We start from the raw sequence: 26,883 nt of genomic DNA on the forward strand, positions 1-26,883 counted from the left end.
GAAAGAAATTAAAAAAAAAAAAAAAATTTAATTAGAATACCAATTTATGTAGCTCATATATTTTTAAGAAATGAATTACATATAAAGAACATTATTATCAAAGAGTCCAGTTGTACCGACCCTAAAAAGAAAGTCTAAAGTTCAAACTTTAATAGATGCACTTAGACGTTTTTGTGGTTAAACTTATTGAAAAAACCAAGGTCACAAGGGCAAGGGACCCTTTCACCACACAACACTTTAGATCAGAACATCATCCCTAGGGACAAAAGAAATGTTTGTCGAATTCATTAAATGAAATGGAATAACCAAAAAAATAAATAAATTTTTTGATCAACCAAGGTTAATAAGAATGAAGAAATAGGGTTACATTACAATTATTTTTTTCTTTCTTTTTAATCTTTTTTTGTAGGACAAACACATGAATTGGCAGTCTAACTAACACATAAATTAGCATGTGCACACTTCCAAGGTGGTGGGGAACATTAGACCAGCTAGTCCCAAGGTGATCACATGGTGGGTTCATACATTTTCTCGACATTTTTTCATGTAGGTCTAAAAAATCATGTTGAATTAGCATTTCTCTTTGTTGGTTGCTAGCTAAGACATGGTGGTGTTGTGCAAAACTACAAATGATTTGGTTGTAAGAACCACCACCCCCTTGATGTTGACACGGTGGTCAAGGAGATATTTTTACGTGTTCCGGAAGTATATAGTCTTTGCCGGTCATAACTTGTTATGCAAATAAAAACCTAAATTGAACTGATATATTTATTTGCATATCGAATTGTAATAGGTTAAAATTATGTAATCTCGAATCATGTAATAATTTCTACTCATCAATAATTTATTAAAAGATATACAAACATTATTGTATATGAAAACTTTTTTTTTGTTTTGCTTTCTTGTACTAATTCAATATATGGCCGCTATGTGAATTATTATTGAGAAACCGCTAAAAAAAATAATAATAATAAAAAAAAGCTTTTAAGACTTGATTTTTAAGATACACCCACCTATTTGTGCAAATAATAATAATAATAATAATAATTTTTTATCTATTTTGGGGGTGTGGTACAATGTTAATTTGATTTGGTTTTATGAGCCACCACCACCTTTGGTGTTGACAATGACACCCTCCTTAATAACTTTTTAAAAGATGAACAAACGATTATATATGAAAATTTATACAAATTTCTGTTTTCTTGTACGAATTCAGTACAAAAAAAGAAATTAATAATAATAATAATAATAAAAACACCACTTTTTAAGACCTTGGATTATGAAGACACACCCACCCTATTTGTGGTCATGATGCTATATCTATCTTCAAATTGATAATAATAATAATAAGAAAAATGATAATCTTTACTACTCAAAAACTTCAATAAAAAATCGACTCAATATGCGACTGAATGTTATTAATTACTTAAACACGTTTAATTAATACCAATATATAAGAAAAAAAAAATAGAGTTTCACAATTCCTTCATTACTGGTGGTCCACCTTCTTTAAAAATCACCATGGCCTTATTACTCTGCCACCGGCGACACCTATTCGTTCAAATTTTTTTTTTCTTCTTATTAGTTCATCACCATGGATATAGAGAGATCTACTTTATGGGACAACAAATTTGTTAACGTTTCTCAACCACCAAAAAAAAAAAAAAAAAAAAAAAAAAAACCCCTTTTTAACAAGAATGTTCGTGTCCGGGTGTTATGTATGTGGTTATGATTGAGTACTGCGTTGCGGCTTTGGGAAGAGAAAGTGAGTGTGTATTTGAGATTCTATGATAAATGAATCTGTGTGTATCTGGTATTCTATGAACAAAAGATAGAAATTTGAATGTGTTTGCTTGGGATTGTACGAACAGAAGACGAATTTGAGTAGTGTGTTGGGAGTTCTTCTGTAGGTCTTGTTAGATCACCGATGGTTGGATTAATGAAACGACTACCATGTTTTGTAACCAAAGTTGTTTTTTAAACCCCCATCCGACGCCTTCACAAGATGACGAATGCAAAACTTTGATAACTGTGATATTTGCATGAGTAATGATAAGGGAACCGAAAAGGAATTCTCGAATTAACATCGAATTTGACGTGGTTAGTTATACTTATCACGTGTTAAATAATTATTTTTTGGAAACTGTTTAAGTAGATGAGGTGGACAAAAACACATCAGATTTGAGACTTATTCGGGAAAATCATTCGGTGATCCTATCATTTTTCTATTTGCATACGCAATTCACATATAGAGTCGGTTATAACTTGGTTTTTTTAAATCGGGCTAAATAGCAATACGCTAATAATAATGTTATAACTATCTTCAAATTCACTCAATATCTGAATCCAGACAGTAGATTGAATTTTCAAATTTTTGACTTATTTTTATTTTAGGTTTTTTTTTTCTCTCCAAAATTTGTATCATAGATAGTGTATTATTGCAACTTTCTTTAATTTTGAAACGATAAATTTTGAAGCCACAAAGTTAAGAGATAAATTTTACAGAGAAAATATGATATTGCATTGATAATAGGCATTCTGCAAAATCCTAAATTATAAAGAAATTAACTAACTTTGTAACATAAGGAACCTAATCTCAAAAGAAAACAAATACTAAAAAATACGCACAAAAAGAAAATTTTCTCAAAAATTTCTGAAAAAAATTGACTATAGAACAAAATGAATAAAAACTACTAAATATAATAATTGAGAGCAAGTCCGTTTAGGCCACAAACAAAAAATCGTGAAATAATCAACATGTCTCCGATATGATAAGAAAAACCCCATTTTGAGGTTCTAAACAAAGGAATTCAGACGAAAAATGGCGTACATCATAGCGTAGTAGTGAGTATTACTCATTGGGCCATTTCGGTCACTTCGGCGTTGCCCCAAAAAACCAATCAGCATGCCTATTTGCCCCTCCGACGATCCAAACGAGCCATATAGTGTTCGACAATCAATACATATATATCTTACCTATATATATATATATATATATATATATATCTTACCTTCTGCAATCAAGAAAATAAGCAATTTTGAGACCATGAAAGGTCTCCCTTGCAATAAAAAAATTTGAATCCTTGGCATCATGTGTTGTCCCCTATGTATCAATTGTGTAACACACTACATCATAGTGCAATAATTTTATGATGAAGTATACCACCGTGAAATAAGTTCAGCGGGGGCATCATCTAATGAAATTTTTTGTTATTGTATTTTATACATTTACATTTGTACCTTTTTACGTTTATAGTTATAAAATTTTAAAGTCGCCTCTAATGAAATTATAAAAAAAATCACTCTGTATAAATTAATCCTCCTACTTTTATGAATTTCTAGATCCCGGAGTAAGTGATGGAAAGTTATTACATGCTTACACACAGTGACGGACCCAGAAAATTGGGTGAAGGGAGGCGAATTTTTAATTTGTGGGTACAAAATTATATGATGGGTTCATTTTTGTAATTTTAATAGGGTTTTTTCCATAAATTTTAAAAAAAATTAAGTATAAAATGAAAAAAAAAAAAAATCAGTGGGGCAAATTATAATTATAGCAGGGGCATCTTCATAAATTATCAAAATTTGAAGTATAAAATGCTAAAAAAAAAATAGAGAGAATCCAGTAGGTGCAAATTGTAATTTTAGGGTGGGGGCATTTTCATAAATTTTAAAAACATTAGAATATAAAATGAAAATATTAAAAATCCCCCCCCCCCCCCCCCCCCCCGGATCCATCCCTGCTTACACAAGTGATATGCATGGTTGCATCAAAGTACCAACAATAATTTATCGTTCGAAAAAAAAAAAAGTACCAACAATAATGGTAATTGATTTGTCATAATGTGAATGGTCAATGATGTACTTGAAAAAAGTTATTGGTTTACAGTGGAGCTCATCCCCTGGAGCAGGAAAAAGACAACTCACGGTTCCTTTCAAAACACAGGATGAGTCGGGTGGTAAGTCGGGTCATGCACTTTTGGATGTCTTCCAATTGGTGGTGAGTGGATCAATGTCTTGTGCAGTAATCATGATGACTGCACTCGTGTTCATCGTGCTCCACTTCCATTAACATCAGCTTCAGTAGTCAAGAGATAATATTCTGTCTTAGCACACAACCCTTTTCATACCCACTTGCTTTATCACATGCATTATGCTGTTCCTGCGTACTTATACAACTAGTTATGTATGGGGGAGAAGTTTTTAAGTATTTCGGAATCATTGGCCATGATTAATCATCATTGGAGATGTAAAGGGAGAAAAAAGAATTAAAAAAACAAATACATTTCTAACATATTTGCTTACATGTTTAATGACAATTGTTCCGGACAATTAATTCTAAGATCATGTGATAATTTCTCATATATATAGTCAAATTAATAATTCCTTTTTGAACCTATCATTGATTATGTGGTAGAGTGAGATCTGAGTTGGGAATGTCAATTTAACCCGTCATACCCTATTGGGATATTGGGATGAGTTTGAGTTCATTCTAATTGCCGTAGGTGCGGGTTTAAAAAAATAATTTAAAACTCGCAAAAACTCTGAATCCCGATTAATAATTATTATATAAATAAATATTATTTATTATTAGCTATATATATATATTTTAATTTCTTATGATAATTTTAGATTTTGACAACATTTTTGTTATTATTATTGTTGTTTAATAATGGAATAGACTATAACAAATTTAGAAATTTTATCTTAATTTTTTTCAAGTTTGAACTGTTTTTCTTAAAAATATGTATAACGGGGCACTCCAAACCCACCCGAATCGGGTTTGGGAAAACATTTTTATTGGTGAGACAGGTCTGGAAAAAAGGTACCCTGTCCTGAACACGCCCTGTTGATATCAAAATATAAAATCGTAGCAACTGTGCAAATTCAATCCTTAAATCTTGTGAATTTCATGGTAAAATTCACATATTTAAGAAGTGAGATTGTGCAATTCTTCATTGATCCCAACTCACATTAAAACTATAGAACTTGGGTAGAGAGGGGGTTTAATCCCATAAGTAAATTCTAGAAAACAATTGTAAATATTAGGATATATATAAATGCATTATCAAGAAATTAAATTTTTTTTTTAAAGGTTGAGCCTAAAATAAATCTAAATTTAAAGGAAAAGTATAATTAAAGTTATAAATATATTAAAAATCAAACTAGAAATCAAGTTCGGGCTAGTAATAGAATAAACGTTGAATAAGTTAAATAGAGAAGGGCATTTTGTATATTGTGTGATAAGCGTGTTTTGTTGTGATTGAAAAAGAAAAAAAATATGTGAATGAATGAATATTTTGATAGTTACATGAAAATGAATGAATATTAAACATTTTCGAAGTAACAATCTCGAGAGTAATTGTACTCTAGAGGATCATCTCCCCAAAATTCTAAAAACACCCCTAAATTCTTCACTTTATTTAGTACTTTCTTTTTCTCGAATTCTCTCTCCTTTATCATAAGGTCCTTCTATAACGGTCTTCCACCGTCTTGAAATTTATCTCTCAGCTCGACAAAAGTCTATTTTGGTTTCTATCAATGTCTCTCTTTTTGACTATCTCAATATCTCTCCAAGAAGAAGAAAACATGGAGGGTACAATTCTGCATTTAAAACAATAATCAATGTATGCATATAGGATGTTTTCATCTTACCTACCAAAAAGGCAAAAGCAAAAACCCTAATTATTTTTTTTTCAGTATTATTATTATTATTATTATTTTTGCAAAATAAAAATATTATCAATCAATATTTAGACTCTTGTATATATTATTAATTCTTTTGATTTAGAAATTTTTATATTGTTATTATCCATAATTGAACCCTACTAGAAAAATAATAATAATAATAATAATAATAATAATAATTTTGTGACCATATATGGCCGCAGCATTCCTTAGTCTGGTCCATCACAAAAATAAATAAAAAAATTTAAAGGGTAAAAATTACACTAACCTCCCCGAAGTTTGGACAAATTACACTAGATTGATTGTTTAGCATTTATTATTTTAGCTTCTCCTAAACCTCCATCACAAAGCGACTTTAAATATGAAAAGTCAGTAATGTTTTTTATTATATTAAATATATTATATTGCGTTATATAAAAAGGAATGATAAAATTTTCATTTTATAAAAATAAGTTAATAGGTCCGTCCGAAAGAGAACATAGGGGTATCATTAAGTACACCTTTTCAATTTTTGGCGTTCGGCAAGCGAATTTAGAGGGATTAAAATAATAAACTCTAAACGGTCTTTTCATGTGTAATGTATCCCAACTTAAGAGAAGGTTAATGTAATTTAATTTTTTAAAATGAATGGTCTGAGCATTATAATTAATATTAATCATTAAGAAAATATATAACAATCACCATCAAAATCACAATCATAAAATAATTTCATTACATAAAGCATCAGGCTTTGCCAAATCACTATCGATATACTATTAACGAAAACCATATTATTTTAATGAGAATCCGAGAAAGGTACTGCTTGCGTTGAAAGTGAACCAGACCTCATTATCTTTCACAATAGCAGAGAATATGACTTTATTATTATTATTATTAAAATAAAGCAACATATCAATTCATGCGTAATAAGTCTTAGCTTAGTTCCCATAATGGGGACAGGAAAACAACTTGTTTAGTGGGGGTAATCAACGTAAGAGTAATGACACCGACCTCGAAGAAATTTTCAAATTAACACCTAATTTAATATAGTTGGTTAAATTAATTATTTATTAAATAATTATTTTTTTAAAATTATTTAAGTAAATGAGTTGGACAAAAACATGTCAGATTATGTGTTTATTCAGGGTTAATACTTCGGTCTTTTTATCATTATTCTTAACTTAATTAAGCATCACTTCCTTTTAAAATTTGAGTTTATTTGGACACAACCTCAGTCAACGTACTGTTTAATATAATAATAAACACAATATGTATAGGGAGGCGGTTTTAATTCTCATAGCTTGAATAATTCTCTCTTTGACAAGGAAGATTATTTATTTATTTATTTGATGATAGTGGTATCGGGTCTCTTGGAGTACCTCATAATCTATCATTAGGTCCGTGTAGTCCTCTCATCCCAACATCCCACATGCACCGAGCAAACTACTAAAAATATTTAGCCCATATTAGTGTTTTTTGGGATGTTTCAGTGCACGATATTTCTAAAATTGTAATTTGAAAAGAGTCAAATGTATACGATCTTACCTCTACATGTTGAAGGACAATTTCATGTTTTGAACGAGTGAAGTTGAGAAATTACCATGCATGAGAAATTGAGAATTCATATTAAAAAAAAAAATACCCTTGAGATAATAGAGCTGCTTTCTTGCTTTACATTATATTAAAAAAATAAATAAATAAAATAAAATAATAATAATAATCAAGTACGTTGTACCTATAGTAAAATAATTATTTTGATTGAACACACCATCTTCCATCCTTGACATTATGCATATACCACACTTAAATTATGCAGATTTATGAATATAACCAACCATGCATAATGAGGAGATTAAGAACCTTTTCTTTCTCGCAATACTGTCTTTGGAACATTTATGAACAGGAAAGATATGCATATATGACTAAGACAATATAATTATATATATATATATATATATATATACAGAAAAGAAGAAAAAGAGAAGGCAATAATGTGACGAAACTAAAGTTAAATACTTAAAATAATCATCAAACACAAGTTGGAGAAAAATCTACAGTATTATTGATAAATGATTGAAGATGTTCGACACTACATGCATTATTATTATAGAAAAAATAAGAAAAAACAAGAACAGCCCAAAATGGCATTTATCTGGAAAAGTCAGGAATAAAAAAGAAAAAGAGAGAAGCTAATCACTAAAAATAGATAAATACCAAAAATCAGATCAACTCGAGTCTAGATTAAACACTAACAAAAATTATGAAAATTTGGATCCTAAAAACCAAACAAATGTAATTTGGCTGAAAAACAACTTATCTCACACAACATATGAGTGTTTATAATTGACTTGATTTTCATTGTGAGTCTCTAAAAATTGAAACGGGCTCGTCCAAATTGCCTCGAATTTTCGAGATCTAAATAGTGTTCATATAATTATTGGTAATCCATAGTGCATCAGCATGAATAGGCTCTATTCAAGCAAAGTGGTTCAAACATCTAAAGTGGTCCTAATGCTGATCGAACAACAATCAACAAAACGTGACAGAGTTAGCTGGGAATTCTTTTCAAGCTGGTTATGGCCAAAGCTAATCACTTCATGATTCTATTATAACCATATTTAATACTTAAAATGACATTATTGGATAAAAGTGTCATTCAGTGATGAGATGATTGACACAGAAAGGGACCCACAAAAATAGATTCTGAATTTTTCAAGGTAAAAAGTCTATACCCACAGTTATTATACTGTTTATATATGGTAAAAGATAAAATAAAAAATACTACTAATAAAAAGTACAATAGGAAACATTCCAAGTCTTTAAAGAAAGTTGAGATTATGAATATTGTAAATGAAATCCAGTACTTAGTGGGACATTTTGGATTAAAAAGTTGATAAAGACCCTAAATGAATGTTAATTAAAGAGCTAGGTTGCTATAATGATCACAATTCGTGGCATTCTTGCTTTGGCTGCAATTAAAAAGTGATCCTCATTCAACTTGACTTTTGGTTGCTTTGGCTTTGGATTCTTCTATCTCTTTCTGTTTAGTTTTCTTTTAATTTGCTCCACCCAAAAACAAAAAAAAAAACCTTTACTTGAAGAATGACTTTTCAACAACATTGATAAAATAATTAAACTACAGCTCGAGTAAATATTGGTTGGGTCGGACATTATTGGTATTGTCCACTCAATCAAAATTCACCATTCTAGTTGATTGAGAAAAGGTTTTATAATTGGGTGGAATCAATATTTGGATAATTGGATGGTGTATTTTGATTGGATACTGTATCTAAAGTTATTAATGCACTAATTAGTTACCTCATTTTAACAGTGATAAGTGGTGGGAAACATAAGATATTAATTAAGAACCATAAGTTTATTCATTAATATATATATATATACACACACACATGTTTGGCATAAAATTCTTGGTGTTTGGTCTTGAATATATGCTGGTGTGTCAGGATTTACCGTGAATTCAATGAAGAAATATGAGACAATTTTAGAAGAAAAAATGGAATTTTTATGCCTCGTAACTAGGACTTTAGCAATGAAGGAGAATATGGTAGAAAATACAAACAAAGCTGAAAATCTGAGATTTTATTGACTAATCGAAAACCGGAATCAAACTATGTTGAAAATTACACTATGTTCCAAGAACTGAAATTAAAATGCACTGAAATTACACTATCATATTCAGGTCATGCTGCGAACATCAGCGGTTGGGTTGCTCTTCGTTGTCCTGGGAGCTCGGCTTCAAATATTCTCACTTCTAACTTTTAATCTAATATTCTTGTCCTGAAAACATAAAATAAATAAAAAATAAAAAATCAGGTAGTGCATCAATTGGGAATACACAACTATTGTTAAGGTTTGGTAAGCCATCATTCATCATATTTTGGACATAGCCCACTACCAATTTGTTTTTATGGCATGTATTGACAGGGTACCAATTGCAAATGGATCACAAAGTCAAGCCCATCATAAAAAATACAAAGATGATTTTAAAATAGATGTCCAAGAGGCCCAAAATCAGCTAGAAAGTTGAGTTCTAACAGCGAGTCATTCCCTAAATTCAATTTCTCATGATTGGATTTGGCCTTACTTCTTCCTAACCCAGAGCTGGTGTAGGTTATTATAAAGGGTTAAAACCAGCCATGTGAGAAGAGAACCCAAAAGAAAGAATTAACAAAAAAAAAAAAAAAAAATAGGTCACCATTATATTAGTTGGAGCAGTTGTGATCAAGATTACATAGTAGAATCAATTATCGTATGCGCACAATAAGTGCAAAATGCACTGATACACATAGGGACGGATCCAGAAACATAAAGGGGGGCAATGTGAAATTTTTGACTAATTTTAGGAGGGGGAGGGGGTGATATTAGGGTATAATACTAAAAAAAAATTTAGTTGCCCCCACTGGGCACACAATAGATCTGTGCCTGGATATACATCTTTCTACAACATAATGCAATAAAGATAAATTTTTAGAACTGAACATTCATAATAACATGTAAGAAGAGGTAATATATAATGAACATAATTCAATTTTTTTTTGGTGAATAATTTTTATTGAATTTTCTAAGACCATCTAAGACAAGTAGTGTAATATTTATAAGTAGTTAAAATAAATACGAGTTTTCAGACACGGGAAGCAATCCAACCATTCGAGTAACATGACACTTGCATTGTTACTCTTATATTGTGAATTGGAGGATGGCTTAACAAAAAAAAAAAAAAAAGTGAGAAAGAAAAAGCGAAATTGAGAAGACAAATGGGTTGTTGCGTGTTGGCTGTCAAGACTCATTTTGTCTTAAGGACTGGAGAAGAGGAGATCGTTGAAGAAGAAGAGCAAAGGAAGAGTAATTCATAAGTCCCATTTTGTCTATAGAACTAGAGAAGAGTAAATTGCTGAAGAAAACAAAAGCAAAGAGAGAGAAATTTAAAACAACCATCTTTGCTGATTGTTTTTATTTATTTCTTTTGTAGTAACTAAGATTCCGTTGCCAAATCGGCTAATTCTAAGGGAAAACCGGCCGATTCAAGGCCGCAACGCCATTACAAACATAATATCGATGGATTTCATAAAAACGGACTAATTATGATATGAGTATCAACACTCACCGGTATACTGGTGAGTATCAGTATTAGTGCCCCAAATTCATTATGAACTGATTGATTTGCCGAATTCAAAGTTAGCCCACCTCATTCAGAAATGCTGAATACCCCTTGTGCTGAACCATGTATGTGATTTAAAGTGTCAACATCTATTAAAGAGATTCTAACCTATTAAATGGCACCCACATAAAAAAAATAATAAATAAATAAATAAATATGAAGCCCATGTAACAATCACTAGTATTTCATCATGTTTATATGAAGCCCAAATCTACAGTCCTTAACAATAATTTTCCCATCATTCTTGGTGATAACTGATTAAAAAAAATTTCCTGGCAACTTTCAGTGTGCATTATAGTTACGGTGTTTATTGTAGTATGCATCAAAATATGCAGCATGCTTGATAAAATTTCGTCTACAAGGATAAATTTGCCAAAAGATTAAATTGTTACATATTTACATGAAGTGATGTAGTAGCATAGACCGCAATTAATTAGAATTTCAGTCTCTACCATTGGTGGATTCCACAAGATTGTTTAAAATTGTTGACCAATTAAGTTATTTCCAATGCGATCAATTCTAAGGTTTGGACTCTCCTTGAGCATAAACAATTTTTTAGAATCACGTCTTTGTGTGAAAGGTTGAACTTTACCCAGTCTATGTGGAAGGGGCACTTTGTACGATGTCTTAAATATTTATGCTTAGTATATATAAAGTTATTAATGCACTAATTAGTTACCTCATTTTAACAATGATAAGTGGTGGGAAACATAAGATATTAATTAAGAACCATAAGTTTATTCATTAATACACACACACACACATGTTTGGCATAAAATTCTTGGTGTTTGGTCTTGAATATATGCTGGTGTGTCAGGATTCACTGCGAATTCAATGAAGAAAGATGAGACAATTTTAGAAGAAAAAATGGAATTTTTATGCCTCGTAACTAGGACTTTAACAATGAAGGAGAATAGGGTAGAAAACACAAACAAAGTTGAAAATCTGATATTTTATTGACTTATCGAAAACTAGAATCAAACTGATGTTGCAAATTACACTATGTTCCAAGAACTGAAATTAAAATGCACAAAAATTACACTATCATATTCAGGTCATGCTGCGAACGTCAGTGGTTGGGTTGCTCTTCGTTGTCCTAGGGAGCTCGGCTTCAAATATTCCCACTTCTAACTTTTATATAATATTCTAAAAAATAAAAAAATAAAAAATCAGGTAGTGCATCAATAGGGGATACACAACTATAGTTAAGGTTTGGTAAGCTATCATTCATCATATTTTGGACATAGCCCACTACCACTTTGTTTTTATGGCATGTATTGACAGGGTACCAAATGCAAATGGATCACAAAGTCAAGCCCATCATATAAAAATACAAAGAGGATTTTCAAATAAATGGCCAAGAGGCCCAAAATCAGCTAGAAAGTTGAGTTCTAACAGCAAGTCATTCCCTAAATTCAATTTCTCATGATTGGATTTGGCCTTACTTCTTCCTAACCCAGAGCCTGTGTAGGTTATTATAAAGGGTTAAAACCAGCCATGTAAGAAGAGCACCCAAAAGAAAGAATTTTTTTTTCAAAAAAAAATAGGTCACCATTATATTAGTTGGAGCAATGGTGATCAAGGTTCGCGGTTGTGGTATCAGTCATGGACGCCGTATAATGGAATCAGACATGTATCAACGTTATATAGTAGAATCGATTATCGCATGCGCTCAATAAGTGCAAAATGCACTGATACACACAGGGACGTATCCAGAAACATAAATTAGGGGGGCAATGTGAAATTTTTGACTAATTTCAGGGGGGGCAATAGTATAATTTTATAGATATATATATATATATATATATATATATATATATATATATATATCAAAATTCTAAAAATATTAGTATATAATACTAAAAAAAAAATTTAGTTGCCCCCCCTGGGCACACAAGGGATCTGTGCTTGGATACACATCTTTCTACAACATAATTCAATAAAGATAAATTTTTAGAACTGAACATTCATAATAACATGTAAGAAGAGGTAATATATAATGAACATAATTCAATTTTTTTTTGGTGAATAGTTTTTATTGAATTTTCTAAGACCATCTACGACAAGTGGTGATATATTTATAAGTAGTTAATATAAATATAATAAATACGAGCTTTTAGACACGGGAAGCAACCCAACCATTCGAGTAACACCAGACTTGCATTGTTACTCTTATTAAAAAGTATGATAATAATTTTTAAAATAAATTATATTATATTTAAATATTAAAATTAATTTTTTCATGAGAATTGGAGGATGGTTTAGCCAAAAAAAAAAAAAAAAAAAAAAAAGGGGAGAGAAATTGAGAAGACAAATGGGTTGTTGCTTGTTGGCTGTCAAGACTCATCTTGTCTTAAGGACTGGAGAAGAGGAGATCGTTGAAGAAGAAGAGCAATGGAAGAGTAATTCATAAGTCCCATTTTGTCTATAGAACTAGAGAAGAGTAAATTGCTGAAGAAAACAAAAGCAAAGAAAGAGAAATTTAAAACAACTATCTTTGCTGATTGTTTTTATTTATTTCTTTTGTACTACGTAACTAAGATTCCGTAGCCGAAATGGCTAATTCTGGGAGAAAATCGGCCGGTTCAAGGCCATAATGCCATTACAAGCATAATATCAGTGAATTTCATAAGAACAGGCTAATTAAGATGTGAGTATCAACACTCACCAGTATACTGGTGAGTATCGGCATTGGTGTCCTAAATTCATTATGAACTGAACGATTTGCCAAACCAAAGGCGGATCTAGCCAAATTTATTTTATTTTTTTTACCAAATTAGGAATGGTAGCCCACTCCAAATTAGCTCAATCCAAAGTTAGCCCACCTCATTCAGAAATGCTGAATACCCCTTGTGTCGAACCATGTATGTGATTTATAGTGTCAACATCTATTAAAGAGATTCTAACCTATTAAATGGCACCCACATAAAAATAATAATAAATAAATAATTATGAAGCCCATGTAACAATTACTAGTATTTCATCATGTTTATATGAAGCCCAAATCTACAGAGTCCTTAACAATAATTTTCCCATCATTCTTGGTGATAACTGATTAAAAAAAAATTCCTGGCAACTTTCAGTGTGCATTAAGTTACGGTGTTTATTGAAGTATGCATCAAAATATGCAGCATGCTTGATAAAATTTCGTCCACAAGGATAAATTTGCCAAACGATTAAATTGCTACAAACTTACACGAAGTGTAGTAGCAGCATAGACTGCAATTAATTAGAATTTCAGTCTCTACCATTGGTGGATTCCACAAGATTGTTTAAAATTGTTTTGACCAATTAAGTTATTTCCAAATGAGTAATGTTGTGGGTGACCAATCCTTAAGGTTTGGACTCTCTTTGAGTGTAAACAATTTTTTAGAATCACGCCTGCGTGTGAAAGGTTGAACTTTACCGGGCTTAAGTGGAAGGGGCATTTTGTATGGCGTCTTAAAGATTTATGCTTAGTTTGGTTGAACTAATGGAAAAATAAATCGAAGAGATAGGGGGAGGGGTGGATGAGACATCCCTAAGGAAGGGAAAGTGATTCTCCCATTTTTCGCTTGGTTGAATGAAATTGATAGTCGAAAGGAAGGATGAAGTGATTCTTTTTTTTGTTAGGTTGAATGGAAGGAAAATATATTTTTTTATATATTTTTTACCAATATGCTTTCACTGTATAAAATAATAAAAGATAGATATCAGTTTCTCTCTCCTCTCTTCCTTCAAGAAATGAGAGATGTTTCATCTCTCCAATCATCTATCCCTATCTTCTTTTCCTCCAACCAAACACAAAAAGATTCTTCCATCCTTCCTCAATTATACTCTTCAACCAAACATAGCGTTAGTCAAATCAAATTTAATCGAAAAAGATCAAGAAAAGAAGATTAACACACAAATCTGCCGCATACACAGTAAAAAATGAAAATTTTATGAATCACAATAGCCAAGAAACAGGCTTGCACCATTGGGCTACATGTCCTTTGGTTGAAGTAGTCAAGCCTCAACAATCATTTTATTTGGATGGGGTTGGGCTCATTGATGGGCCTCAATTAGGCCCTTGAAACTCTTATTTTGTTTGTCTTTGGGCTATGGTCTGACTGTCCAAGCCTGTTTGGTAGTCAGGCCCATTACTTATATAAGTTACACTGTACAGCTTTTCTTTCTTTTTATACAATTTTCTGAATATATTACCTCCATCTCATATTAATTGTCAAATTTAAAAATTTTGACTCATCACCATCTTTTATATTTTGGTCATTTGAGGTAATTTTCAGTTATATTCTTTTTATATACTTATATATTACCTATATTTCATATTAGATGTCTACTTCAGTGATTGTGAGTCAAAATTTTTGAAGTGGACAATTAATATGGGAGGGAGGTAGTATATGTGTGTGTGTGTGTGTGTGTATATGTAGCAAGAAGTGACTAATTTACTGGGAAGAAAAACGAAATGACCCAATTAAAGCTGATTTCATCATCCTAAATAAACTCCCAAATAATCCAACTCCAAGCATTGTAGCTTCTTTCTGCAGAGTTTTGACAGATGAGAAGATGATTAATGACCATCAACAAATTGCAAAAAAAAATTGGATGAATCATGAATGAGAATTAGTGTTTTTTATTTATTAAAAAAAAGGGTAAATCCGGTCACTAATTTGATACAAATATAATGTGATATCATTATGTATGGGTATGTTTCTTATTAGAGAGATCTGAGTAATGCCAAAAAAAACAAAAGGTCAGGAATAGTATAAGTGAAGCAAAGCAAAACAAACAGAAGTGGAGGTGCGGGGAATCGAACCCCGTGCCTCTCGCATGCGAAGCGAGCGCTCTACCATATGAGCTACACCCCCCTTGAGTTAGTGTCTCACAAATATATAAAAATTAATTATTATTTTCAAGATATGTCCACGTAAATAGGATTCTATGCTAAGATTTTTTTTTTGACAAGTTAATTTTACATGTCCACCGACTGAATTTTTTTTTTTTTTTTAAGTACCATATAGCAGTGATGTTTCCTTTTTTTTTTTTAAATTATATATGATAATATATCTATGAAAATTTTATATTGTCTGTCCCCTTTGAAATTATAAAAGAAAATTCCTCAATTGCCCCCTCCTCCCACCCAATTCTCTGAGTCCATTATACTCATCATTGTCAAATATCTGCACAGAGATGGAATTCCCTGATGGGATTATTATTTTTTTTCCCCCAATAATTGTCAAGATATGTGCACATAGCTAAATTATACTTGCTATATTTTTTTATAAATAAATTATACATAATAATTCTAAACTTGATTCTCAATAGTACTCTACAATGACAAAAATTTCGTGAACTAAAATTTTTCCTTTTCGGACTTGAATTAAGACATTGGGTTTGACAGGATGATAGTGGAATGTGAAAGCCATAAATCTTATTCCATCCTACTTTTTCCTTGAAATTATGAAAATGTTTAGACAAGTAAAAATTAATCTTCCATTATTGAATGCAATCAAGCAAATTCTGACTTATGCTAAATTCTTGAACTTGATTTTGAGGGGCGTGTGCAGTGAGTGAGATAGCTGAGTCACTCACTATCTCACTCACTAGCTCACTATCTTCACTTGCTGTATGCTCCGAGTGTACTATTCACTCCATTTGAATTCTAACTTGATATTCTTGATTTACAAGCCATATAGTTTCACATATATTTGATTTAGAATATTTGGTTAAGTTTTAAACGCGCCTAATGCTCCTTTTGGCTGATGTGGCATGCTGTCATTCGCTGGATGCATGCTTGTCCTTATGCGCGCGTCGCACAGGATTATCTCACCGCATCTCTATTCGCCTCCTACGATCCATACACAAATCCGATACGCAAATACATCTTATATAACTCAATAATATCTCAAATAGTCCATATATGTATAATTATACACTATAAAACGCTCACTAGTCCAATAGGGATTTAAACATTCTGTACAAACGAATACTTTGTTACACTTTGGGATGTGAAGCCCATTCAAGTTATGTACGGTACCTTTAGATTACGTGTGGAATAATTCCTTTTCCTTTAATCATAATGATTGTAGTACAATTTCATATATATATATATATATATATATATATATAGCTTGGTTGATTAGTTTCACACCACTATTGCCAAGCAGAAGTTGGATCATAATAAATAAAATTCTTTAATTAATAAAATTTAGATTACAAGACAAGATAAAAAATAAAAGAGTATAATGTTTCAACTTTTAAAAATTTTGAGATATAGTCTATTTGATAAAGTGCTTAACTTTCTAATATTCCTATGTTTGAGTCTCTTTTCTCTAATTGGTCAAGATAAAATAAAAAAATAATCAAATATTCTACACATTTTTTTATGAAAACAACTTATAGAGCATGTCATGGTGAAATTAAAGCTATGTATTGAAATTAAAATTGGAGAAAATATAGGTTAAAGTTTAAATTTTTTTTAAGTGTAATGCAAACGTAAATGATAAGTCCTATGGGTGGTAATTTTTTGTTTTGTTTTTATTAACGGGTCAATGTCTAGCGGTACCAGTTTTTTACTTCCCAAAGGAACGTCAGGGATTTAAGTCTCTAAAGAAACAAGTGTGTGTAAGTACCTATTAGGAAAAAAAAAAAAAAATAGTTTTTAATTTTCAATATGCCAGTTAAAATGAAAATAGTTCTAGGCTTCTAGCAAATAATAATATTTGCACTGATTTAAACAATGAAAGGGGGTATTATCGTAATTCTGAAAATAAAATATATATATTTTAAAAAATACTATAAAGTAAGAAATTAAAGAACTTTTTGTTTTTTTTTTGGAAGGTAAGAAATTAAAGAACTTGCTCACAAAGAAACCCAAATGGCCTTTTCTGTAAATGCACACACATAAAGCCTTCTGGAACTCTCTGCTAGCTGTGCCAAGCGTATATAGAAACCAGAGGGACTCTCTTCTTTCCGTGTCTTTATTTAAAGCCTTTACCTCTATCCCTATTATATATAATCCAAAAAATAGAGGCGAAATCGAAACCCTAAATTCAATAGGCGAAATCGAAACCCTAATTTGATTTCGAAGAAGAAAACTTGTCTGAAACTATGGCCATACTCTCTGAATACGAAGAAGAAGATCAGAGGCCTATGGAGTCATCGTCGTCAACGACGACGAAGCCTTTCAATGCCGAGTTCGATCCGTCGAACCCCCTAGGGTTCGTCAAGAACGTGTTCGAATTCGTTTCTCTAGAGTCGAATCTCTTTAGAAGCGAGTCGGTGATTAGAGACGTGACGGCGTTGGCTCGTTCGGTTAAAGAGAAGGTGGATGCGGAGGAGAGGAAGAGGAAGGAGAAGGAGCTGAAGGAGAAGGAGAAGGAGAAGGAGAAGGAGGTGAAGGCGAAGGAGTCTGTGTCCGCGTCTTCGCCGGCGGTGGCCGTCAAGGAAAAACCCAAGAAGGCGTCGGAGGAGGGCGAGAAGACGACCGGCGACAAGGAGGATGGGAAAAGTGGCCCACTAGGTTTGATTCTTGAACCTTGGAACTTTCTCAGCTCTAACATTAGATATATATTCAGTATTATATGCGCATTCCTAGTTTTTATTGTGTTATTACTGAGAAAATCAGATTAGTTTTTATTGTTTTATTACTGAGAAAATCAGATTACTTGAAAGTTGCTTTAGGGTTTATATGAATTGTGTTTATTTGATTTATGTAATTTTTATTTATTTATTTTTTTCTTCTGTCTGGTTAATTTTGAGAGAATAGGATAAGTAGGAGGGAAAGGAGAGAGTGCTATTTGTCGTTTGGGAAAGAAAGTAAAGTAGATGATAGTGTTAATTAAAAGTGAGATAAGCCCTAGTTTAACCGAGTTTTTGTGGTGTTTGCTGTCAAGTTGCGTTAGGGTTTATATATGAATTGTGTTTATTTGACTTATGTAATTTTTTTCCCCATTCTCTCTCGTTAATTTGAGAGAATAGGAGACATACATTGCCTTTCAATAACTAGGAGGGAAAGGAGAGAGTGCTATTAGCTCTTAGGGAAAGAAAGTAAATTAGATTGATTGTTTTAATTAAAAATGAGATAAGCCCTAGCTTAACAGAGTTTAATGGTGTGTGTGAAACTGTTTGTGGTGTTTGCTGTCAAGATAGTATAGTAAAGAAGGGAATTGGAAATTTTCTCTAGTTTTATTTAAATATTCAATGTAAATAAATTTTGTTTTTGGTATTGCTATTATCACACCCCAGAAGTAATAAAAAAAAGTAACCAAACTACACAAAAACACCTTTTCCCTTCCAAAAAAGAATGAAATAACAGAATTGGTTCTCAAAATCAAAACAGGATAAGCTTCTGTAGTAACAACTGGAATGTGAAAGGAAGTATGCTGTGAGAGCACTTATGGGGGACATATGTGCTTTTTGGGGGTTGTGATTATGCATCCCCAAGAAAATATTAGGTAAAGAAAAAATATTCACACCCCAAAAAGTTCTCTCACATTCTAATTCCTTCTTCTTTCCGAAAAGAAAACAAGATAAATGGAGTATTTGTCTAGTAATTCTTTGCATACTAAACAATTGTTCTAAAGGTATACCTACACCCTTTTAAGGGCCAAAATAAGTTGATTGAGAGAGTTTTTTAGGGAGTATTAAATTATTAATAGCCCTACTTTAGGGAAAAAAGAACCTTAATTTTGATCTTGTTTATTTGAATTGAATTAGAGAAGGTCTGACGAGGAAAGAAAGTGATGATATGAAAGTGAGTGCTTTTGGTTTCAAGAGAAGGCAGGATAAAAACATGAGAACTACAGTTTTTGATATTCTCTTGGGGAACTGAAATTCTCACAATTGCCCCTCAGAAACAACCTCACCTCCCACTTGTCTCTACATGCTTATTTGGTTTTGTCCTTTTGGGGCAATTGTAGAATTTTATTGTTTTGAAAGAAATGGAGTGTGAGTATATTTGGGAATGGGTTATAGTTACTTACATTTGTATTTACCATTATAATAATAATAATAATAACTATATTTGATATTGTTATATATGAATTGATTTGTGGAGCTAAGGAGTGATGTTTAAATTATAATATATAATGATAAATTAGCATGTTGTTAAATCACACAAGAGGATCTAAGTCATGTAGACTGTAAGCAAAAGTGAACAAGATGCATAACAGATCCAAGGGGCAGTAATGGATTTGAGAGGTGCATTGACCCTCCACCTTGGAGGGATGAATCTGCTTTGTTGTTGGAGAAATGCGTTAATGCTGCTGTATGATGGAGGCTCGTAGGAAGGTAGATAATGATTATTGTTTTATTTTGTGCTATATGTATTCCTTAGGGTGGGATTTTGGTAATGCAAGTGTTATTCTTGATGCCAGTAAATTGTGCCTAATCGTGGAAGTCATCAAAATTGGGATGATATCCTCAAGAGTGATAAAAATAGAATTATTATTACCTCTACTAGTAATGGAAGCTCGAGGAATTCATGTTAGATTATTTATGACTTGTCCTATGTTGAACCTGAATTAATGTGGAATATAGGAAGTGTAGGAGGTATTCTAATCCCACCTTTGATATGTGATTAGGATTCACAATGATGATAAAATGGACTTCTACTTTTTTTTTTTTTTATTATTCTGATTTGCAAATTGCATTAAATAGGATTTAAATGAATTTATGGAGGATATGATTGTGTAAAAAGAAAGGGATGTTAGTTTTATGTTTTGTGGACCACAGTGGATATGTTAGAGGCTTGAAAAGAGTGTGCAGTGGAGAGCCGAGTTAGAGATGCATGGATGGCCACTCCCTTGTGGGATGTTGCGTGCAATAGAAGAAACAAGAACAATACATATGTCGCTGAAGTGAGCATGCTAAGATTAATATAGTGGGAAAATGCAAGGAACATGATTAAAATTTAATATATTAGGGAGAAAATTGGAGTGAGAGCTTTTGGTAATAATATTAAATGAGAGCATGCTTAGGTGGTATGGACGTGTACAATTAACACTAGTAGATGTATCAATAAAAAGGGATGCTATTTAAAATGAAACGTGAGAAAAAATAGACAGAGGGTCAATAAAAAGAGGAGACAGATATAGAAAGGATTTTCATGTGGCATACCCCGTCCAATTGGTCCTTTGTATACTTGTCAGAAAAAGTGACATCTTGATTTTTTTTTTTTTTTTCTTATCCTTTTTTTTTGTTCTCCCATTGACAAAGAATACCGAACATAACATGCTGCAAAACTATTGCTTTCCGTGAACCTGTTTAGGTGTAGTTATCTTCTTTCCATTGAATCTTCATTTTTTGGTTCATTCATTTATTTGTGTCTAGTTTTAGGTTAGGATTATATCCCATCTGGACATCTTAACATCCTGTTTTAAATGTACAGTCATTGATTTCTTTTGAAGTTAGAAGACAAAATCAGTTGAGCTGCATAATTTTACCGCGCTGCAAATAGTTGAAATGAGAGAGCCAGTATGTGAACATAAATGATCGATGGTGCCTGATAGGTCTAGTTTTCCTTACGAGCGCATCATCATCATCATCCTTGTGAGCACAAGAGTCTTTTAATATGTAGTCTGAGATGGAGATTGCTCCTTCCCATGAGTATGTACATAGCTGATGATACTATTTCCTTGCATAAAACCATTATAAAGTAGGCGTGTTTCAAGTGGACTTGAGATATTGGGCAATCACCAGTTAGTTCTTTTCCATCTCATGGCTTGGCCGCTTGCTTTTTGTAAATCATAGAAGTAACCAAATCTCTAACAGCAGTAAATTAATTGAAATCACATGGCTTGCATGTAACTCAGATGTAACTGATGACTGTTTTCTTTCCCAGCCGAGTGGCAATAACTATCAGTTTCATTTGTGTTGAGATGATATTGTCACACTTGAGATGAGGACTCTTGGTTCAGGATTTTTAGCTATTGAGCTTCAGTTTGTGTGTGTGACTGAAGGAGCTTGTCTTTAATATGAAAAGTTGTTATTTTGCACAATTAACAGCTTTTCTGTTCTTTCTTTCTGTTTTGTATTGTTATCAGTTCCTTTAACAGCTTATCTGTTCTTTCTTTCTGTTTGGATTTTTATTAGCAGTTCCAAATATAGGCAATGGTCTCGATCATGATACATATTCTTGGACTCAGACTTTGCAAGAGGTCACCGTTAATGTTCCAGTCCCTCCTGGAACTAAATCTAGGTTCATTACATGCGACATAAAGAAAAAAGGTCTGAAAGTTGGCCTCAAGGGTCAGCCTCCAATCATTGATGTAAGCCTTCTTATATCCTGATATTTCCGTTGTGTTATCATTTCAAAGTTCGGCTCAATCATCTCTGTTTGTCTACTTGCAGGGGGAACTTTTCCAATCTGTCAAAGTTGATGATTGCTTCTGGAGCTTAGGTATGTTCAAACACTAATAAAGCAATAATACTGCACACAGCACCTATATAGTTGAATAGGCTGTACTTGTATGCATGTTAATAGCTGCTAATGGTTTGAGAAAAATTAAGTGGTATTCCCTGAGTAACACAGTGAACCCTCTTATTTAGTGAATCCATCCAATTGGGTGCTTTGTGCGCATCGATTTTCAGAGACTTGTCAGTGGTAGTGATGCAGATATGTTACCGTTCTACATTTATGAAAAATTGTGTTTTGCAGAGGATCAGAAATCCATCTCTATTCTTCTGACAAAGCATAACCAAATGGAGTGGTGGAAGAGTCTGGTTAAAGGGGGTCCTGAGATTGATACTCAGAAGGTAGAACCCGAAACCAGCAAGCTATCTGATCTGGACCCAGAAACACGGTCAACGGTTGAGAAGATGATGGTAAGATGCTAATGCTTTCCTAATGTTTTCACTCTTGGCCTACCCCACTTAAGCTGCATTGTTGTCTAAAATTTTGTGCATGTGTTTATTGCGTTGATGTGCCTTCCTTTTCAGTTTGATCAGCGACAGAAGTCCATGGGTCTTCCTTCAAGTGATGAGGTGCAGAAACAAGATATTCTCAAGAAATTCATGGCTGAGGTGAGCACTTGAACCCCTGGCGCTCTTGTATATCTATCTCGAGATGACATGTCGATATGTGTCCTTCACCTAAGTCAGTTAACTAATCTTTCTTGTATTTGAATTAATGCAGCACCCGGAGATGGACTTTTCGAGGGCAAAGCTAGCTTGATTGGAGGAGTAGTTTACTTGGAGAATCTACATCTGAAAAGCATGGGAGGAAGTGTGTGTGTGTCGTTTTAAGAGAGCTTTTGTTTGGCCTCCGGACTTCCTTGTCTATCTTAAACATGGTGGTCTGGTGTCTATTATGCTTCCTTGTGGATTTTCTCTCTTTTGGATTTGACATTATTAACTTGGTTGATCCATTTCATATACTAAATGAATTAGGTTTATTTTAGTTTTATTTTGCTTACATTGGCCTCCTGATGAAAATGTTCTAAATTTGCACTGTTTTTGGCATATATTCCTGACTTAACAACCCAATGCATCAAAAATTCCCTTCACCACCCAATAATTAAAAATAATAGAACATTATTGCTATACACTATTGCTTTATGTATTTGCTAAACATTCGTTTTAGTTTTATACATGGACATAGCTAATAATTAAGATGTACTCGGTGTGTGGCCTGTTGAATGTATGTTTGATGTTGAAGTTGAGAGATTAGATTTGGTGCTCAAAATTGGAATCAAATGTGGCAGTAACCAGATTTTTTTTTTTGTTTTGGTACATGAAAATTGAATTATAAGTGTGTTAAAATAGTGAACTCATTGTGTTGTTTGGTAAAGAATAGAAGATTATATAGCAAAATAGATAGTAACACCAGAAACAATTGCTACAACCACAACAATGATTATTTAGCAAAATAAATAATAGGGCGAACTGCATTAAACCACCCTTTTCACTCTACGACTCGCCTCCTCAACTGAAAGTTAGTTGAAAAGGAGACCGCACATACTCTTTTTCTTGCTCAACTTATTTTATTTATCCATTATATATATATATATTATATATCATTATAATATTATATATAATTTGTATCATAATATAATGGTATATATAATATGTACCATTAAATATTATTTATATTATATTTACATTTCCATTTAGCCTTTAGACGTTTATAAATTTGATTTTTCCTTAAAATTTAAAAAATAAAAATAATAATTAAAAAAATAATAATTAATGGGTCCACGGGTCATAACGGATTGATCCTATATATTTTTGATCAATCCATTTTTAGCCTGTTCAAAATGGGTTAAATACGAGTCTTGACTATGTTTGACTCGTCCACTTTCAACCAAGTCCAAACCCGACCCAACTTACCCATTTGTCACCCCTAGTTCTAGGGAATATATTTCATTCAAACACATATCCAGTGTGCTTCAAAAGAGATTCGACATCTTGACCTTTCATAAGAATATAAATCAATTGAGTGATGAACGATTTCTCAATTTGAGCATATGTTACAAATAAATTAATAAAAATAATTAAGTTTAACTTGAAACGGATAGAATTCCATTGGATAACTTAAGATTCAGATGATTATACAAAAGAATTTTTCAATTTATGATCAACACTTAAAATTTGAGCATTTAAAATTCAATTTACTGGGTGAGTGCATGTTTATCCATACGCAATATATGAATTGAGTCCAAATTTTTTTATTTATATCCTAATTTTTTCGAATTTCAAAAATTCATATCTTATAAACCATATAAAAATTTAGAGACTTATTCATTTGCATATGAAGTATAACATATAAAAAATTTTGCACCAACAAAGATCGATTTCATAAGATATCATATTTTGCGTCAAAGTGCTTTCATTTTTTTATAGACTCGCCATTTAAAAAAAAAATTCAAAATGAATATTCAGTCTCTATTGGGGCTAATTTTTTTTATATGTTATGCTCCATATGTAAATGAATAATTTTGAAAATTTTCTTGCAAATAACCCTAATATTTTTATATTACTTATTTCTCTCTGGGTATGACGTTTTGTTAAACAAATCTTATATTTCTAGAATTTTTGTTTTATAAGCTTTCCGTGTTGCAATATTTCGGCTTGTGAGATATGAAATTTTGAAATTCGAAACAATTAGAATTTAAATAAAAGAATATTTTGGTTCAAATATTACTCTTTTATCCCTAGATGATTGACGGGGATTCTTTGATAAAAAAAAAGTAAACAATATATTTATTGAAAAAAATTACAAGTCGATAAGATTTTTTTTGTACTTTATCCTATTAATATTATCTAATGACTGTTATGTAATGCAAATTCACAACATTGTCTTTTTAGTTTTAATCAAGGGACATTTTATTATTATTATTATTATATTTTTTCTTCTAATTTTAGATTGAAACACAATGATAGTAAGATAAGTCCCATCCACTGAATCAATTGACGGGGTTGAAGTAAATTAGAATGGAACCAAACCATCAAACTAATAAAATCAAATCAAACCTTGGAAAAACGGTTGGTTCCATATATAATTATATATATATATATATATATATATATATATATATTCATGATTATATATGTTAATATGTTATAATATATAGTTAGACTAATCTTATTATTCTATTATTTATATTATATAAAATATTTGAATATAATTTATCTAACGAAATGGTTCAGATTGATTGGTCTTATAGGACTCTAAAGTATAAACCAATTCTTTATAAACAGTTTATTTATTATTATTATTATTTTTTATAGAATTGAAACTGAATTGAACCATGAAAACATCGAACGGAACTAACCTATCCAATTCAACTGATTTTTTTATGCACCCAAAAGTAAAATTGCCCATTATTAGATTAGTTAGTTTTAGGAAAATGTATAAAAAAAAATACCAGGACACATATATTATTATTTTATTATCATAATAATAAAATAAAACACACAACTGATAATTCTTGTATCATTCAAAATAAAACGAAAAACTCACCAATATATATATACACACACTTCTGATATCAGTTTTGTCGGTACACATGGTAAATTCGTTGAATAATTTATCATAAAAAAGATCATTGTGATTGAGTTCATCTCAAGTGATAAATAACGTTAAACTTAATTTGTTTAATTTATGATGATATCAAACATAAAATTTGATTGTCCAGCAGAAATTGGACTTCCCGAGGTGTCTAAGTTTTGCCCATTTAATCAATGTTGTTGCAGTCACTTCCATTCCATGGGCTGTTATTTTCGGCTTTGTTAGAGCATCTCTGATGCTCTCTCAAAGCGCTTTTCAAAGTCAAAATACACGTCAATAAGCTCTTAAAAGATCTTTTATATTTTAAGATTGTCAAAAGTATTGCCATATATAAGAGCTCTCCAAATTATTTGAGAGGTCTCTTTTTTCTCATATGGTACCGTTTCTCAAAATATAGTAGGTGGATGAAAATAATGCAATCCAAATAGCATTTTGGATTAAATACACTATTGAAACACAATTGCTAAAATATAACATTTTGATACTGTATCTCCTCTCAAAATATAACTTCAGCTTAAAAAAATAACATTTTGTATTGGAGTTATTGGACATGTTTTGCTCGGACAATTTTTAAACCCTAGACACCAAGCCCCACCACTTCGATCCCTCACATGGTTCTAGTCTCAGTTATTGAATGGGCTAAAACATTGATTATTTTAAATAAATAAATTGAATGATCAATTAAGTGTTTTTATACCACAATTTGACTACTTATTATACCAAAAAAAAAATTGTATAATTTGAAATAAGATAGAATTTCAAATGAGGTGGATTTCAATGAATACTGAGGACTTAAAATTCAAATAAAGTATACTAGTTCGGGGGTGGCAAATTATGATACGATCCGTTAATACGACTCGAACACGATACGAGATAAATGGGTTTTGATTAACCTTAAACGGATTCGGGTCATAAACGGCTTGATACGATTAATCCGTTTACTTAACCATATCGGGTTAGGGTTGATATGTTCAACCCGTGTAACTCGTTTATATACATTTAACTCAATATGTCATAATCGTAAATATGACTTGTTTATCTGTTT

At 31.7% G+C, this 26,883-nt stretch overlaps 1 protein-coding gene and 1 non-coding gene across 3 annotated transcripts; one reads left to right on the forward strand and one right to left on the reverse strand.

Moving 5' to 3' along the window:
• Positions 1–15,623: 15,623 nt before the first annotated feature.
• TRNAA-CGC (transfer RNA alanine (anticodon CGC)) lies at positions 15,624–15,696 on the reverse strand. Its single transcript has one exon. It is a non-coding gene; the product is annotated as a tRNA-Ala (tRNA).
• A 2,034-nt stretch (positions 15,697–17,730) lies between these two features.
• On the forward strand, positions 17,731–23,243 carry LOC132271623 (protein BOBBER 1-like). Of its 2 annotated transcripts, none has more exons than XM_059773069.1 (6): positions 17,731–18,350; positions 21,923–22,098; positions 22,181–22,229; positions 22,488–22,654; positions 22,769–22,852; positions 22,965–23,243. In XM_059773069.1, the coding sequence occupies exons 1-6, from the start codon at positions 17,939–17,941 to the stop codon at positions 23,001–23,003; spliced, it is 927 nt and encodes a 308-aa protein (XP_059629052.1). In that variant the 5' UTR covers positions 17,731–17,938; the 3' UTR covers positions 23,004–23,243. The 2 variants fall into 2 exon arrangements, with proteins under 2 accessions (XP_059629052.1, XP_059629053.1); XM_059773070.1 differs by having other exon boundaries at positions 17,734–18,350; positions 21,926–22,098.
• Positions 23,244–26,883: the final 3,640 nt, after the last annotated feature.

The sequence above is a fragment of the Cornus florida genome, unplaced genomic scaffold, assembly GCF_030987335.1.
Source record: "Cornus florida cultivar Cherokee Brave unplaced genomic scaffold, ASM3098733v1 CherokeeBrave_3.0.0_Hap2_Chr08, whole genome shotgun sequence".
NCBI lineage: Eukaryota > Viridiplantae > Streptophyta > Magnoliopsida > Cornales > Cornaceae > Cornus > Cornus florida.